Raw genomic sequence first — 17877 nt, forward strand, 5'->3', positions numbered from 1 at the left:
TTTTAAAAAAGAATGTATAATAAAAACCGTAACAAAATCTACCCAGTGTATCTCAGATTTATGATAGATGATGCAGCATGACATGTAACGTTAACGTTAAATAAGCAGTTGTGCCATTAACTGTTTTGCTTTTAAAATGCCTTCCACATGTCAAAATGTCCATTTTACTTTCATTTTAACTTATATATCATATAATCATAACTTGAAAAGACATGGCGTTGTCTTTTAAAAAACAAGCATTTTGACTGATTTTTACACGACGCAATACAGCTTTCAATGCCTTACCACTAAAAAAGAAAAACAATCGCTATCATTACTTTTCATTTATCTAGGCCATGTTCGTAATATTTTATGATTCTCATCAGACTTGTTTGTAGTTAAGTTACCTTGCAGGCTGCAGTTCATGTTGACCTGAGGGACGGTGGTCTCTTCTCCAGCCTTCTGAGACACGACGCTCGACGCTAACTGGCTGCTCGTGAAGACCACAGCTTTTTTAGTTGAACTCATGTCGTTTATCGTCGATCGTATTTAGCAAAAAAACGATTTTCTGTAAGATTTTAGCCCGTCGATCTGAAACGAATCAATGCTCAGAAGATTATGCTGCTCGCTTACGCTGAGATCGTCAATTGAACAAGCGAAACTAGCCTCGGCGAATACGTCAGAGATGTTATCAGTTTTTCGAACGTTTGGATTGTAATGCGCAGTAAAAGACAAAGAAACAAGAGCGTTTGGTTTGTAATGCGTACTTGCAGTACATGATAATATAATACTTTACATGATAAGTATTTGGATTTTTATTTTATGAGCCAAGTGTCTCGCGCCAAACGCATTAACGTTGTCACCCCTGGTAACTTGTGCATTAATAAACATCTGTTCGACCGATCTGATGACATGATTCAAAGTGTAATATTTTATTATATTGTATACTGTCACGTTCAACAAATAAGAGACGTTTTAATAAACGAAGGGAAGAACCACTTAAGTCATGCAGGACTCCGTCTGCCACTTTACCAGATCGCTTCACACTCAAAAACAGAGGGCGGAGTTTTCCGCAATCCAACTGTACAACTGAACATCCAACACATAAGTGTACACAAGCACTACATTAAACAAGCTTTAAACAATAGCTACTATCACTACTAAACAATAAATCCACTGCAGTAAAGAAAAAACACAACACTACATGTATAGGCCTATGCAATATAGTTTCATTTTAGTAGATTTTGTGCAAACCGTTTGTAAAAAATAAAAATTTACACTGGCAAACGTGCATAGAAACACAACTGAATTTAACAAATTGACAATGTCTAAACTCAATCTTGATCAACATACTGTATAACTTGTCATATCAGTACAGTGCATTTCTTCACATCAATTATTCACCAAATGACAAGTTTTAGGCACCATTAATAGGCATTTCTGTCAACAACAGATTGTCAACAAGTGAAAGTTAACATTAATTTATAATCAATTAATTACCATTTATTATCATACCCCCAGAATTTCCGTAATTGAGGCAGAAGGTGAAGCCCAGCTTTCCCCTGGAGAAAGACATTGACATCTGTCTCAGAAGGCAAAAACATAAACTGTTACCTGTTTAAAAATCTGTGTAATATTGGTTTATATCAAAATGTAATTGAAATAGTGTGATTTGTTTTTTGACGCATTTAACCAACATGGGCATGTAGGCCTACAGTATATGTCCTGCAATGTACTGCATTATTTTTACACTGCTCTACATTGCATTGTGATTCTATTTTTTTCACTGACTTGCATCTTTTTATTTGATAGGTCACTCTAGATAGAACATACAATAACTTTTAAAGAATATTTTAAAAAATCACCTTTAAAATGTTTACATTTCAACATATCTGGCACTTAGCTGGATGCATTAATGAGATTTTCCGCATTAAATACAATAAAATACGAATTCCTATGTTACAATTATTCTACGTGCAAGGTAGAGAACACATTACCTTTATTATGATAATATTTTTGTGTTATTGAATTATGTTTTATATTAAAAATCATTACTGCCATGATGTTTCAATAGTTTTCGTGAGAATGACCCGGTCGCTCAGGGGTTCTTACTTAAATCAGTAGCAGGTGTATCTGCGCATGCTCTAGTTTTCAATCACTATAGCACACAGGAGATGAAAGTCTGGCTAGATTCCCACAAAGGATATGCTATCTCACTGAGATCTGGGAATTTCGTGACAGGAAGTGAACAGGTTTATGCCCTTTTGGCCACTCGAGACGTTTTTATTCGTCTGCTCTGTGAACTACAGCTTCCTGAGTTACTGCAGTGAGGGGTATTTTGTTCTCTCTTCAGGACCTAAAGATGTGAGGTTGGTAGATAAGAATGCTTCCTTTGCTGGGTAGGTGATGTACAGCAAAGATGACTGAATGATATTATCTGGGATTACATCCATTTGAGGCAAAGCTGTGTTTGCAATAATGAAAGAAATTTGATTTTGTCTTGCAGGGATTTGTTTAGTTTGCCTTCTACCAAATAATTGAAAATATTCATTTGTGAATAACAATACAATTTTGACCAGGTAAAATAAACACATTATTTACATTGATTAATATGAAATATGGCTCATGCAGTTATTTTGCTGAAACTGCCTATACATAATGATTTGATTTACATTAGATAATTGTTGTTTCAGTATGAAGAATAGCCATTTTAAACTGATTCAACATGAAATCAAATATCTTTGATAACTGGGTATGTCATGCTTTGTCCATACTGCACATTTTCCAGCCACCAGAGGGCGCTATAAACTATGGAAAAGTCTCATGTATGTACTGTAAACGAATGACGAATATGTGCAATATGCAAATTTAAGTAATACTTTTAACATTTTCTGTTAATTCAAATACATGCCTAAAACATTATTTGATCAATTTAATAAAATAAACCAAAATTTTGCCTTGGCAATAAACTGAAATAAGTTTAAATTGAGGCACTTTAATTGTTAACTGAAAATGTATAAAAACTACTGTAAAACTAAAACTGAAATATTCATATTACAATATTACATCATAATATAATATGTAAATAAGGGATAACATGACAGAAGCACACAGCAAATTTGCAAAAATAAACAAAAAAATAATATGTATAATGTATGAATAATAATATAAAACAAAAAATAAAAGCTTATTTAAAATATTAATTAAACAAAGAAAATAACTGGATCTCTGTGGATTTGAAAAATCCACATAGGCCTACCATATTTCAATTACATTGGCATGACTGACTGACAGAAAGACAGACAGATCCAGAGTTTGTTTCTCATTCTCATTTTTCATTTCTCATTTTTCAACTCCACCTGCTCACAAAGGGATAAGAGAGAGCATGACCCACTGTTTTTTGTCAGACACAATAGTGAAGATGCCTTACTACTGTCAGCCCTAATATTCTTCTGCATCTCACACACTGTTTGGCCTTTGTCTTTACGGACTTGCAACCATTTCACACGCAAACACAAGTTTATGGCACTATATTAGTCAGGGTATCTCATAGACTACTTGTTTTTATAGTGGGCTGTATAGTGATGCTTTCTATTCCCTGACCAAACCTATGAATCTAATCCTAATAAACATCAGTAGATTAAAACATTATGTGGTTGGTTCATAAGCTTTTCTTAAGAAACAGACTCCAAATTTGAGCACAAACACATGCACACTTACATTTGGTGCGCTGAACAAAAAAACATGTTTTTACAGTTTATTAAACAAAAATAATCATAAATCAAACAACTGGAATGTATAAGAAAAACAATTTCATCCACAGCGATTTATATTACACAAAAAATATTTTTTGTTTCATAATTCAGGCGGCTATGTGCACAAGTGAGGGATGCATCTATAAAGATAGTACAACATATACATAACAATATGCAACAATATGCATAACATTAAAGTGAAATACCTTCATTCCTTAAACTGAGCTCTCTGTATTTACAAAAGATGACATAAAAAAACGTAGCGTATTGTATGAATACTCAAGATGTCACACTTGTAACATTCAGATATAACACAGCCTCATGAATATTCTAATATTCTAATCATATGTGTATCCCCAAAGGTATATATAATTGAAAGCAAGCCTCCTAATCCTGCACAGTCGATTTTTACAAATGTTTTACACTTTAGGTTCAATTTGACATTGTAACAATAAGTGTGTGGTGTACAGTACACTATACACAGATTGCATATACTGTGTATAGCAATGTATGGGCTATGTATTTATGATTAGCGTAATGTGCCGAACCTAGTACCAATAAAGGTTTGGCCTTCTTTGGATTTCAACCCCTTTAAAAAAATTAAAGTATTACACCTGACCAAGTACATGCACAGGGTAAATATGATATTTACTAATACGAAATGACCTGTAAACCATTTTAAAACCGTATGTAAAGCTAACAAAAAGAACCAAGACACTATAATCAATATAAAAGTAACAGAATCTGACATTTACAGGTGTAACCTGGATATACTGGTTATCATTTACCTAGCAATGTTTGGTCACCCAACAAACCAAACCAGTAGAATCCTTCCTTTGGAAGGATTGAAATGTCGTACACAAATCTTTCATGTAAACGTATCTCACATTGCATAAAATATCATAACGTAACTACACAAGCTTGAAGCAAAAATAGAATCAGGCATAACAGCATGAAATGACACTAAGACAAAAGTATGAAGTTGAATTCAGAAAAATATGGTGTTACAGCTCCGCTTATTCAGTAAAAGGGTAGTTGACAAATATACTGTACATGTGTCCTATGGTATAACATAGCAAAAATGAATAATTATATTTATATAAACATAAAATAGCATAGAGATTTATCTTCATTGTTAGTTAACATTTTGCTGTCACACCATAGGACACATTTACACTTTATTTGTCCACTACCCATATACTGAATGAAAATCCTGTAGAGTCATTTATTGTAAACGGGATATGTCTCCCTCTCCTGTCATGATCTCCATTGTTTGCCATCATTTCATTCATTCTCTTTATTCACTCATCTGCACTGTTCTCTTTGTTCCATGTAATGCACCGAAATGCATCATGGGAGTTAAAAAAGGAGTGAATATACAGATCAAATACCAAATCTGTGTTCAATGTAACATTTCATGCTGCACTTTTACTCAGCATGAGGTATGAATGTGACACACACACACACACACACACACACATCAACAACATGATGCTCGCCCATCTCTCTCTTACAAATACAGACACATACACACATAAGTGAAAAGAATAAGGAGAGAAAGAGGAACAATTTGACACACTGAATGGAGAGAAGAGATGTATCAGCCTTGCAATATGAATGTGTGCACCGAAGCCATGAAATGGGTTTGTTTGAAACTCAGTTCTGCTTCTAAATTCTTTGATTTTTCACCTGCACACAAAAACATTTTATTCAACAATATAACATAAAAGCACTATACAGTTTAACAAGAATAGCTATATCAGGCCATGTGGGTCTAATTTTTCTTAGCTTACAACAATTTGTTAAGATTCATGCTTAAAACAAGAAACTTTTTGTTAATGGTTTAAGAAATACTAACTTTTAAAAGAATAACCTGCAGGTAATAATTTTGTAAAATAATATTCAAGAGTGGACAAATTTTTACCACAGACCCATAATGTTCTTGTCTCATTCTATTGAGACTTGCTGTTTAAGAACTGTGTATTTTTCCATACAGATTTGTTGCTCGCTGAAAGGGAGATGCATCTAAACCATAGTAATCTGGCCTTTGTTGACTTTTTCTGTTCCCTGGCAGATTTTATTTCCATCAAACGGACACGGACCCAGAATCCTGCTTTTTCAGAGATGAATCACAGTTCAAAAATAGAAATAATATGAATATAACATTGAATGAGCCATTAAGAAACCTCCCACAATAACCATTATTTACAATGCTCTTTTGCCAAATACTGTATGGAGGAATCCCTTGACACAGAAGAGAGGAACTGGTATAGAAACAGCATCTCAGTTTGTGCGGTTTACTTCCTCCGCTTCATTTTTCAAAGATCAAAAAATAGAAACAATGATTCAGAGAATCTGAATATGCATTAGACCTCATTATGATCGTCTTTGAGCTTAAAGCGTGTTGGGGAATACTCACGCAGTGTAAAGAAGCTTGTGTTCCTCGCTTGTAGGTATAATTATCATATTCACATGTGATATTGCTGACGTGCAACAGGACGACTGTCTTCAGGCAAATCAATTAAATATAAACCGAAGACATGCCATGCACGCTTGCAATGGACTGATAATGTGGAAGTGGATTTTATTGTCAGCATGCATCAATCTCTCGTCTTTCTTCTGTTTCCTTTTCATTACTTAAAAATAAGAACTGAAAAGTACCATGGTATTTTGGACAAGTATCATACTAAAGTATTCCAAGAAGTACCTTGGAGCCATACAAATACCATGGTTTATGAATTCTTTTACAATGCAGAGTGCATGCAGCGTTGCCAGATCTTAAAACGAAAAAAGCCCAAAATTGACAAATAATTCCAGTTTTGTTTTAAAATAAATACAAATATGTTACTTGCAATATTACCTGCAACTTCCTGCTTTATTTACTTCCTTAAGTATGTAAGAAAAATGGGAAAAAACAACACAAAAATGCTACATTTAATGAGACCTGGCAACACTGAGATGTATCAAAGTACCATGAAAGTACAATTTCATACTGTAACTGAACCACAATACCACCGCAGAACTTTCTCATAATCAGATGTTCCTCTTTTATCTCGTCTCGTTGAATTTGTCAGTCTATAAAATTAAAGTCTATAAATATAAAATGAATATGAATTAAGAAACTTCCTATGAGGAATGTAGGCTTGGTATTCAAATGGAAGGACATACAGACACAAACACACACACTTTTTTCTGGTTCTCTCTCCTCATCACCCTCCTTCTGTTGAGACTCTTAACTGCACTCAGGCTGTTCTTGGATGACAGATGATTTTTAGAGAACACTTGGCTCTGCGTTTTCCAGTTAAGAGTATAAATTGACTCCACATTATTTGTTTGAGCATTTCCGCTGTGTCCCCTGAGGGCACACTCTTATTCTCACAAATACTCACAGTTCCATCATCACGGGAATATGTGAGGACGGAGGAGAACAGATGCAGGGATGAGAGAAGAAATGATGAACAGATGAATATGATTCAATAATGTTAAAAGTGTAGTTCTTGATGTGCACAGTAATGAACACTGCAAAACGTAAGTTTCATAATAATCATCGAGTCTTTTCTCAAAAAAATCTAAACATCTTTTAAACAAGATACATTTTCTTGCAAAGCAAAAGAGTTTTGCTATCCCCATTGGCAAAATGTTTTTCTTGTTTTAAGCATAAACCACTATATTCATGTTTATAAAAAGAAAAAGCTATTTGTTGGGATAGAAAAATAAATGTAATGCATGAGATCTAAAAACAAGTCTAATAATATTACGCAACTTAGCTTCGTAAGTAAATGCATCTTGTTTTAAGTATGTTTAGATATAGTAGAAAAGGAGACATACTGATTAAGAAAATAATATTTTGCAGAAGTACACTGCTTGCAATAGACAAATACATACTAGAGGCATAACAGGCGTCCAACATTTGAGGATTCTGCTGTGTTTGATAGTCTGTGTGTTTTTTATTCTTTCCTTGTCAGCAGATGCTCAGATCCATCCAGATTCACTGCATCAGGACCACTGTAGGTTTATGCACTAGGACAGTCGCCATGGAGATAACTGACGGCATTTCAAAGCTTCACGGCGACCACACAAGCTCCCGCTCGACCTAAACACAACGGCGCCACCTATAACAAAATCAGAATTAGGATTCAGTCTGCAATGCATTTATTAGATTAATGTTGTCAATGATGAGTTAATTTCTTCTGTCAACACACACAGGCCGTGTTTCTCTACATCTCACACACACACACACACACACACACACACACACGCACGCACACACACACAGTTACATCTTTTGGAGTTTTGTTCCTTGCCACAGTCGCCTTTGGCTTGCTCATTGGGTGTGTACAGATAATAAATATTTTTATTCTGTCACAGACTTCTGAAAAAAGCACTACAGAAATAAATTTACCACACACACACACACACACACATCCTGTAGGTTTATTTTTTTTACAAATGAAACAATATGAACTCTCTGCATGCGGTCAAAGAAATGCTGCCTAAAAACGCAACGGGAAATGAAACCCGGGCGAAATAAGGCGGTTGCTGTAGCAAGAGGTAATGACAGATGCTGTGATGCAGAGCAGAGCTGTGCCTGTGTCAAAATGATGGAGGCCCAGCATTTACATAACCAACTAACAGCACCATAAACAAACATCCCCGGGAGGATCAAGACACGCAGGCGTAACAGAAACGAGAAGGAGAGAAGATACGGACGAATGATGTCAATACAGACAGATAGTGGGCGTATACCTGTGTCCACTCATTGGTTTGTGGGTCGTAAGCCTCTACGGTGTTTAGGTAAACCTGGCCGTCATAGCCACCCACAGCATACAGACGGTCTCCTAGAAGACACACTCCCACTGCATCTCTGCTGAGGCTCATGGGAGCTACCGCTGTCCACGTGTCTGTCTTTGGGTCGTATCTGAAAAAGCAGATAAACATGTTCATGAACTGCCATGCCTATTCACAATGAATTAAATTCATATGCAAATTTGACAGTGATGCGATATAATGGACACACATGTAGAACACATATTAAAAATATATAGCACACACATAGATTGCACAGTTATGTGATATACTTATTCAAATTAATCCTGTCAAATCGATTAATCACAATTAATTGATTCCAAAATAAATGTTTGTGTTTATATAATATATGTGTAGGTGGTGTGTCTATTTATATGTATGTATAAATGCACACACATACATGTGTAACACATATTTACATAAATATATAGAAATGTATTTTTAAATAAATAATACATATTGAAATATGAATATATATTTAACTCATAATTCTTTAATAAATGTACGTTTGTACAGTGTATCGCTGCTGTCTTTCTGAATCCTTGTATCTCCATATTTCATTATTTAAATTTTTTGTCATAAATCATTGTTATTAATCACCCTTTATGTTTGTCGCTGGCTTTTGCAAATATCCAACCAATAAAAAGTATCAACTTTGACAATACAGTATTTAATCATTTAAAAAGTCCAGTGTTTTTTACATTTTCTGAAAAACAGCAAAATTGGACATTCGAGGTTTCAGAAGAACAGCAACGATATGTAACTATACTAGATACTAGATAGATGTATATGACACATTTGAATAACTTGAAGTCCAATGTCACATATATTTGAAAAAATAGCGTTTTAAATATAGCAATTATTTTATAAATACAAGTACATTTATTCCTTACGGAATATTTTTAATATACAGATTTTATGGTGGCTACTCATTGCGAGGCATTGTGAGAAAATAGAGGTCAAGAAAATAACGCTTAAAGTTTAAAGGGTGTATGTTTGTAAAGTCAAAGAAAAAGACTGTACAGCTTAAGAGACGTGCAGGTAGAAAACATGCAAATGCATCTTTGTTCTGCGCAGTGTCAGGGCATCGACAGTGAAAACACTTGACTGACAAGACCAAACTGACTGGGAAACGCAGTCAGAGTGCAAAAGATGTTTAACAGATAGACAGACAGTAGGGCATCTCTTTTAAACAAAGATGCAACAGGAGCAGAGAGAGAGAGAGAAACAGCGTGAGCGACAGCTCTTGAAGATGAGTAAGAGTCAGTCACACAAAAGATCAAAACATTTTCAGCACATGCAGAGTTTCCAGTATATGACCAATAGTGAGACTGACAAGAAGTGACATTTAGAGACTCACTACCCACTCTGGAAAAAATGGAGTCCCTGCGGGCTGACATTTCAAAGCAGCTCATAAAAACTAAATGTTGTGGACCACAGTGGTCCTCCTTTCAGTAAAAGCCTTTATCTAATTTATTTATATTGTGAGGTAAAAATGTGCTTGCTCACGTGGTCATTTATAAATCAAATCGGGAAATCTCTTTAACAAAAACACCAGCTCTGGTGTATTGAGGGAATAATTAATTACCAATTAATTATATTATAATATAATTCTAATATATGAATATAATATAACTTATTATATAATATTATATACATGTTTATATACAATTATACATTATATTATATTATAATTATATTAATTAAATTAATTTATGTTAATGCATGAAGTGGTTGGCTTCACCCACTATGAAGTAGCTACTGCCTGGATCAATAGACAATCACATGTGCATGCAAACTTATAAAATTCAACTTGATCAATTATTAGAATGTGTCTAATTTTAAACCGGTCTGATCTGTATTCCTTATCTCTTTAAATCTCATCAAAACCACAACACAGGTAACATTACATTGTTATGATCTCAATTTGATGTATTAATGACAGGATAATCTTGTTGGGTTCTTCATACCATCTGGATCTAATCCCATTTATTTACATAACGTGGCATTAAAATCTATTGCAGTTGACAGTTTTTATTCCATCGCAAGGGTGTACACTCAGCTCTATTCTCAACTTTTACAAAGGAAAAAAACTCTATTTCAAAGATTCTCTATAGGGACTCATCTCAAACGAACACTTTGATGTAAATGCAATTGTTCTGGGATTCCTGTATTGTCTGTTTAATGTTCTCCTTCAGTTTTGAGACCAAACCAAACCAAAACAATGATTTTATTTTAGCAATATATCCTGGTATTCAAAACTAGCATGAGATGAGAACTTTCCTTGCCGTTCTTCATAAATGTTAAACAGCAATATTCTCTGGAACCACTTTCCACTTTATGTTGTGCTACAACAAACCGACTTCCTATTTAATATCCTCTCTCTTCACAAGGGAGGAATTACTTTATATAGTCGTACATTATTTAGAGACTGAACAAAGTCATGGCTTAAGATGCACATATACCACATTACATAATTATTCTATTTGACCAAATGATCGGTAAAATATGATTCATTTTCTGTTCAAAGCGAACAAAAACAATAAATGACATATGAGAACTATTAAGCATTACTCCATTTAGCCCCCATTCTTTAAAGTGATAGTTCACCCAAAGATTAAAATTCTGTCATCATTTACTCGCCCTCTTGTCATTTCAAACTTGTATGTTTGTGAAAAAAGATATTTTGAAGAATGTTGTTAACGGGCCCCCATTCACTTGCATTGGTTTTGTGTCCATACAAAAGAAGTGAATGGGGATCATGGGCCAGTGCTGTTCGGTTACCAACTTTCTTCAAAATATATTCTTTTGTCTTCTGCGGAAGAAAGAAAGTCATAAAAAGGGTGATTTCTGGGTGAACTATCACTTTAAATCAATAGTTCACGTTGTTAGTAAAGGCTTTTATACCAACAAACAGTCGCAGTATAATACAATTACATGCATGCATTTTTTTCAGACTCTCAGAGCTAAACTAGACGCAACAATCGATTAAAGCCTCTTCCACAAATCTCAGTTGTTGTGCCAAGACTGTGACAAGCTATAAGTGATAGTGCAGCCCCTCAGTTTCTATTTTAGCAGCGTCATGCTGGGTAGCCCAGGCCAAAAGCGAAATCTCATTGGTCCATAATCCCGTACTATATATAAAGTGTTGCTTTCAGTGAAAACTAGTGCAATTAAACAAACAATTTTGTGCTTTAAGAATCCTATGTGAACATCCACATTTTCCTATATCAAAATATTAAATTCAATTAGATTTTGCATTTTATTTCTTTTTCATCCCCATTGAAGTGATTCATCTCAATCATAACAGCAGAACCCTGTTACTCACTGCGGTCTTATTTTGGCACTTACCTTTCGACGCAGTCTGACAGTCGAGATGCTAAACTTGAAGCTGGGGCGTCATGGCCACCGATGGCATACAGGAAGCCATTCCATGTTGCTACTCCAACACCACCTCTGCGTTTGGACATGGGCGCACAGCTGCTCCATTTATTGGTGTGGGGATCGAAACACTCTACTGACTTCAGACATGAGCTTCCGTCCCTGCCGCCTACTGCATACAGTCTTAAAGAGCCAGACACAGTTGAGAAGTTTAGACAACTGGCAGTTTAAAAGCAAAACTGGAGTAGTGTTTTTAATTAGAAAACAGATTACAGCTTACTTGCTGTTTAAAACCGCAACTCCCACAGTGCTCCGGGGCGTTGCCATGGAAGCAACAAAACTCCACTGGCGAGCTTGAGGGTCCCATCGCTCTACGGTGCTCAGGTAACTCCAACCATCATGACCTCCCACTGCGTACATAGGGCCTTCTAACACTGCGACGCCTAAACACACACACACATACACAGTCACAGCACGCCAGCAAGATTTACAAAGGCTATATAGACACATTAAACGGTAATATGTTTGAGAAAAATGACAGAAAACACATCTGTGATGAAGAAATGACAGCAGCTGTACAATGCTTTGTGTATTTTAAGTGTCCCAATCACTACTGTCAACATTATCTTTAACGTGAATGACCATGAAAAGTCTTATAAAGACACTAAAGGTCAAAAGTCAGCAAGGGTTCCTTCTCACCAAGACCGTGTCTGTGAGTGGACATGGGTGGCATGACGCTCCAGCTCTTGCTGCGGGGGTTGTAACACTCCACCGTGTTGAGGGTCTTCAGGCCATCTCGTCCCCCCACCACATACAAGCGGTCGTCCAGAACCGCGACGCCGAATTGTAGCCGCCTCCCGCTCATGACGGCAACCTGCCACCACGTGTCCCTCCGTAAACAGTACTGCTCAATACTGGTGGCTCCTTTAAAATAATGACAATGCCAGAAACACGTTTAAACTGAGATTTCATTTAACAGCGGTAATTAATACGGTTTAGACTATTTATACTGACTATTAAATATGAAGTCACATTTTTCATCCTTTTTCACTGAAAAAAATAATTGGCTAATAGACTATGCTTTTGAGTTGTGTGGAAAAAGACAGATGTCAGTGGATCTGATGGTCTCGTCTCTAAAAAGGAAATATATTACAGTTTTTCTCGATTGCTTAAAACACATTTCTTGACATTATGGCTCCTTTTCTTGAAACTCTAAACACAAATCCATAACTTCTCACCCAATTCCCTCAACATCATATTTTCGGGTCAAAATGAAGCTCTCCACTCAAAACCATTCAAAATTGCCATTCAAACCCCAAACATGACACAAATGCCCTCAGGAACACTCACAGTAAAACATAGTCTTAGACACCGGTGAGATCAATTCAAAACACTGTTACTAAAACCTCTTATTGGGATTCAAGAATATAGTAATTTGACAGCTCAGTGTCTATTACAATATACAAACTAAATGAGTGCAGAAAGAGCAAAATTCAACAATGAGCTTTAGGAAAAAATAAAAAATTACACTACTGTTACTGTCACTACTGTTACTGTATCTTAGATGAAAGTGGATGAAGTAGACAAGACAAATTCAAAAACCAAAAAACTATATAAACTGGGTATGCAACACAATACAGAATACAATTGCATAAATATGAAGAGTTTGGTTCCAAAATGAGATCATTCCGATTAAAAAAAAATCTAAAATCATGTTTTTTATTACGTTATCATGTTTCATTGTGTTAGTTAGATGTTTTTTTGTTGTTATTACGGCTTAAATCAAAACAAACCAACTGCAGATTGTTTGATATTGAATGTTTACTGAGGGATAAATGTGTGCTATTTGAGTTTACATCTTGACACTTCAGTTCATTATATTATGTGTTTGTGTTTTCTGAATGAAAACATGGTTAAACCTTTGCAAAATGAGGACGTTTTTGTGTGGGGTTTGTACAAGTTGATGTATTGTTCTGAGAATGTGTTTATACAGTAGTTGTGAGAAAATGGTGAATTGTTCCATGAATTGAGTGTTAGCAATCGAGAAAAAATGTAAGTAGAGAAGCACCGATACTAAATTTCTCCATTGATACTGATAGCCGATTATTCAGCATGATATCTGCCGATGCTGAACTTTCTAAATGTTATTCATTCATATAATGATTATTAATGTTAAACATCAAACTGGTTTTCTAACATTTTCTAGAGCACAAATTCATTGCATTATCCAGTAATCTTTTGATCGACAGGATAAATCCCCCCAAATCATCGGCTGTTTTAAAACTATAGAGTGAAAAATTGCTTTTATCGACCGATACAGATTATTGGCTGATATATCGGTGCATCTGTAATATTAAGCCATAGCAGTCCCAAACAAGCGAAGCAAAAAGTGCGGACAATTTATAATATACTAATATACTCAACTAGAGCCATTTTTCACAAGTCATTATTATTTTTATTTTACGTACACACTGAAATTGTCCCACTCCTTCTCTCGGAAATATCTGTATTATCAGATGGATATCTTTCATTAAAGCTTTTGCAATATGTCCTGATGCTTCACTTCATTCTTTGTATAAACAGACCTTGTGTAATAATAATTCATTTAGCTTTTTTGTTTAGTTCTTGATGTTAAGAAGCTGTAAATATTAAACACTGCACAAACTTTTGTACGATAGATGCTTTAAGTGGAAAAAGTACTTTTATGCAGTTTTGCTTCTCCTGTGACTTTGCCTAGTTTTAGAGATGTTTCAATATTTTTGATAGAAATTAGGTCAAAGATAGAGGATTGTTTTGCTGTAATGGCACAAAGCAGTTACACAGTTTTTAATGAGACATACCAAATCTCATCCAGTTACTAAAAGCTAAAATAAGAAAGAAAGGGAAGCACAAAGCTTCAAGAATTCAAACTTGTGGAAGCCAGCTATCTGTGTTCTCTTTTTTGCTTTGTCTAGACAAGCAAAAAACTAGTTTTGCCTTCTAAAAATGTCATCGCTCACACTAAAAGAAGTTTTTCAGTAAGGAAGTTAAACTCGCTCCTCACAAAACATGCTTCTGGTTCTTATATCAATTGCGTCTGAGCCAAGAAACCACCCACAAACCAATGCCTACATGATTCACCTTTAACGCAATGCAGTTCACAACCAGCCTCATTTAACAGAAGACATACTTCAGCCACTCCTGCCCCAACCTCACCAGTTTTATATCTCACTCTGCAAATCTCCATGTCGATAAATCAGAATCTTTTACAAATTTAAACACAAATTGCTGTCAGGGCTTTACACAAGCTGGCAACGCAGTATCCAAAAATATATCTAAAGATTAATTCAGGGAAAAATGGAAATGTTCATTCTCAGCAGTCCACTGCACTAATGAAAGGAGACTGACAGAGACAGGGAGAAAAGAGAAGAGGGGGGCTCGAAGGTACCTTGTTATCAGATCACATCTGACATTCAAAATAAAAGGCAGATAAAACTAAAGTAACATCACCAAAAGATATTCAGAAATACCTTTCGTGGCATCCATGCCACCCACAGCGAATAGCGCCCCTACGGTGGCCTTGCGTGGGCGTGTCCTTGGGCTCTGAAGGAGGGGCCGTCTCTCTGGCAGCAAATGATACTTCATGGCCTCCATTACCAGCCGCTGACACTCCACGCAGTCCCTCAGCAATGGGTTCGCCTCCATATCTGCTAAAAACTGCATGAACGAAAAAGACCAGCATTATGTCAGTTCTCGATTGTGTGACGAACACTAGAACTTCAGTCTAATGAAACTGTAGTTGAGGACTTTGGAATAAAAAAGACTCGGGTAACACCATAACCAGCCGTCAAGCATGGTGGTAGCAACATCATACCCTGCGGTTGGTTTTCAGAAGGAGCTGGACAGCTTCTTGGCATCAAGAACATTGTGGAAAGAGCCAAATACATGCAAATACAGTCTCAGTCGGTCAGAGATCTGCATGTAGGGCAAGATTAATTTTCCAGCGGGACAATGTTCCAAAACGCAAAGCAAAAACCATGAAGGAATGGTTTGAAACAATGAGATTTCTGCAATGGCTCAGCCAGAGCCCAGAATTTAATCTAAATCAAAATCGGTGGATGATCTGAAGCTTGCAGTCCAGGAATACTCAATATGGATAAAATCTAAATGAGGAAAGCTTATAGAGGAGCTTCAACAAGGTTACTCAATAAGACAAGAAAATATTTTGCCTACATAATACAATTATTGATATTATTGAGTTTATTGTATTATCTCTGCACAAAAACATTGTGAAACCATTGTATGTTATGGTATCAGATGGTAATACCATTAAATGACCTCTAAGTCTCTTTGTTTTAATATCTTTCCTAACGTAAAATTGTATATCTATATTAATATAGATCTTTATTAATAATTTTATTTTTGTAGTAAGGGAACTATTCGAATATTCAAAAGAAAAGAAAAAATTGTAAATAATGAAGGCACTAACGATGTGGCAGCGCTCCTCAATTTCTCATCATTTATTGATTTATTGAATTCTTAATGTGTCCACTTCAACAACAAAAAAACGAAGAAACTCTTCCAAATTAAGTTCCGGCCATACCTGAAAACAGATTTTCAATTACCTTACTCTTTTTTTGACGGGACATCTTTTTTTTTAAGATTTGTTTATGGCGGGATTTTTTTGCCTTTAATTGTACAGCTATTGCTTTAGAGAGGACAGGAAGTGAAGTGGGAGAGAGAAGGGGGTGGGTTCGGGAAAGGACCGCGAGACGGGAATCTAACCCGGGTCGCTCGATGCGCAACCGCGCCACATGTCGGAGCACTGCCCACTAGGCTATCGGCTCCAACGACGGGACATCTTTAAACTTCATAGTCTCAAAAATCTACAGAATATGGCGGGCTCCAAACAAAACCCTTCACTTGGACCACTTAAAGATACGCTTTGATAACCAGACAGTGCTGAATCCATCTCAGCTTCTCAGCACCTCAGGAGAGGACTCGGGGGACTAAAACAAGCTTCTGGTGAAACATCTAACAAAAGGTCCTACCTCCATTCCTTTTTTAAAGGAGGGATTCCCAGCGAGGGCGTGCAAGTGTCTCTCTAGACCTCTAAACAGAATGCAGAGATTCTTATATAGGTTACAACTCCTGAGTAAAAGCTTTAAAGAACCTGGAACAACCACACACACACACACACACAACCTATTTCCTTCTGCAAGCGCAGCTCCAAATCATTACCGCCTCATACATAAACATTACATGGGACATTCCTTATTCTTCCTCTTTCCTTCTGTCTTTTCCCATAATCTTTTTCAAATGACACCTCTCGTGGCTGTTAAGTTAACAAGTCTTCGCTCTGTAAATTCATCCTCTCATCTGCCCTGTTTATGTTCTCTATCGGTAAATGGAGAGGATTTTAATTAGACAGGTGCTGTGTGACAGTTTAATGAATTCTACAGCACAGATATAGCCCCATAGAGATGCTCTTTAGTAGGAGTCCACGGTACGATCAAAACCTTTGATTGACGCAAGACAAAAGATTATTCGTAAAAATCAAAATCAACTGCGTCATGTTATAAAATGGATATGGGCAATTCCATACAAATGTCAACTTTAAAATAAAAAAATTAAGGCTTTCAACCATACCGATAGGTCAGATGTCAATATTTGGTCATTTAAATACCCATGCGAAGTCTCTAATTTTTCTATAAATGTGCCAAAATCTTAATCTGTAAAACCACACACACCAACTAAATGCCAAGCATTTCCATGCAAAAACATGCATATCCATGCACGTGGATGCCCACACAACAATGCATCTATCAGGATGATACATTTTCCATCAGCGTTTGCAGTGCTTCTTATGATATGAAAGTGTGTGTGTGTGTGTGTGTGTGTGTGCGTGCGTGCGTGCGTGCGTGCGTGTGTGTGTGTGCCTGTGCGTGTGTGCCTGTGCATGTGTGCGTGTGTGTGT

At 36.1% G+C, this 17877-nt stretch overlaps 1 protein-coding gene across 2 annotated transcripts in view; it reads right to left on the reverse strand.

Moving 5' to 3' along the window:
- Positions 1–3723: 3723 nt before the first annotated feature.
- Positions 3724–17877, reverse strand: part of klhl5 (kelch-like family member 5) — a 53453-nt gene continuing 39299 nt past the window's right edge. For both annotated transcript variants that reach the window (XM_057331167.1, XM_057331166.1), the window contains 6 exons: positions 15431–15617; positions 12621–12845; positions 12202–12364; positions 11892–12104; positions 8481–8652; positions 3724–7846 (listed from right to left, as the gene is read on the reverse strand). In XM_057331167.1, coding sequence (XP_057187150.1) covers positions 7790–7846; positions 8481–8652; positions 11892–12104; positions 12202–12364; positions 12621–12845; positions 15431–15617 — 1017 coding nt within the window. In that variant the 3' untranslated portion in view covers positions 3724–7789. The remainder of the gene's footprint in view (positions 7847–8480; positions 8653–11891; positions 12105–12201; positions 12365–12620; positions 12846–15430; positions 15618–17877) is intronic.

The sequence above is a fragment of the Triplophysa rosa genome, linkage group LG4 (genome assembly GCF_024868665.1).
Source record: "Triplophysa rosa linkage group LG4, Trosa_1v2, whole genome shotgun sequence".
Classification (NCBI taxonomy): domain Eukaryota; kingdom Metazoa; phylum Chordata; class Actinopteri; order Cypriniformes; family Nemacheilidae; genus Triplophysa; species Triplophysa rosa.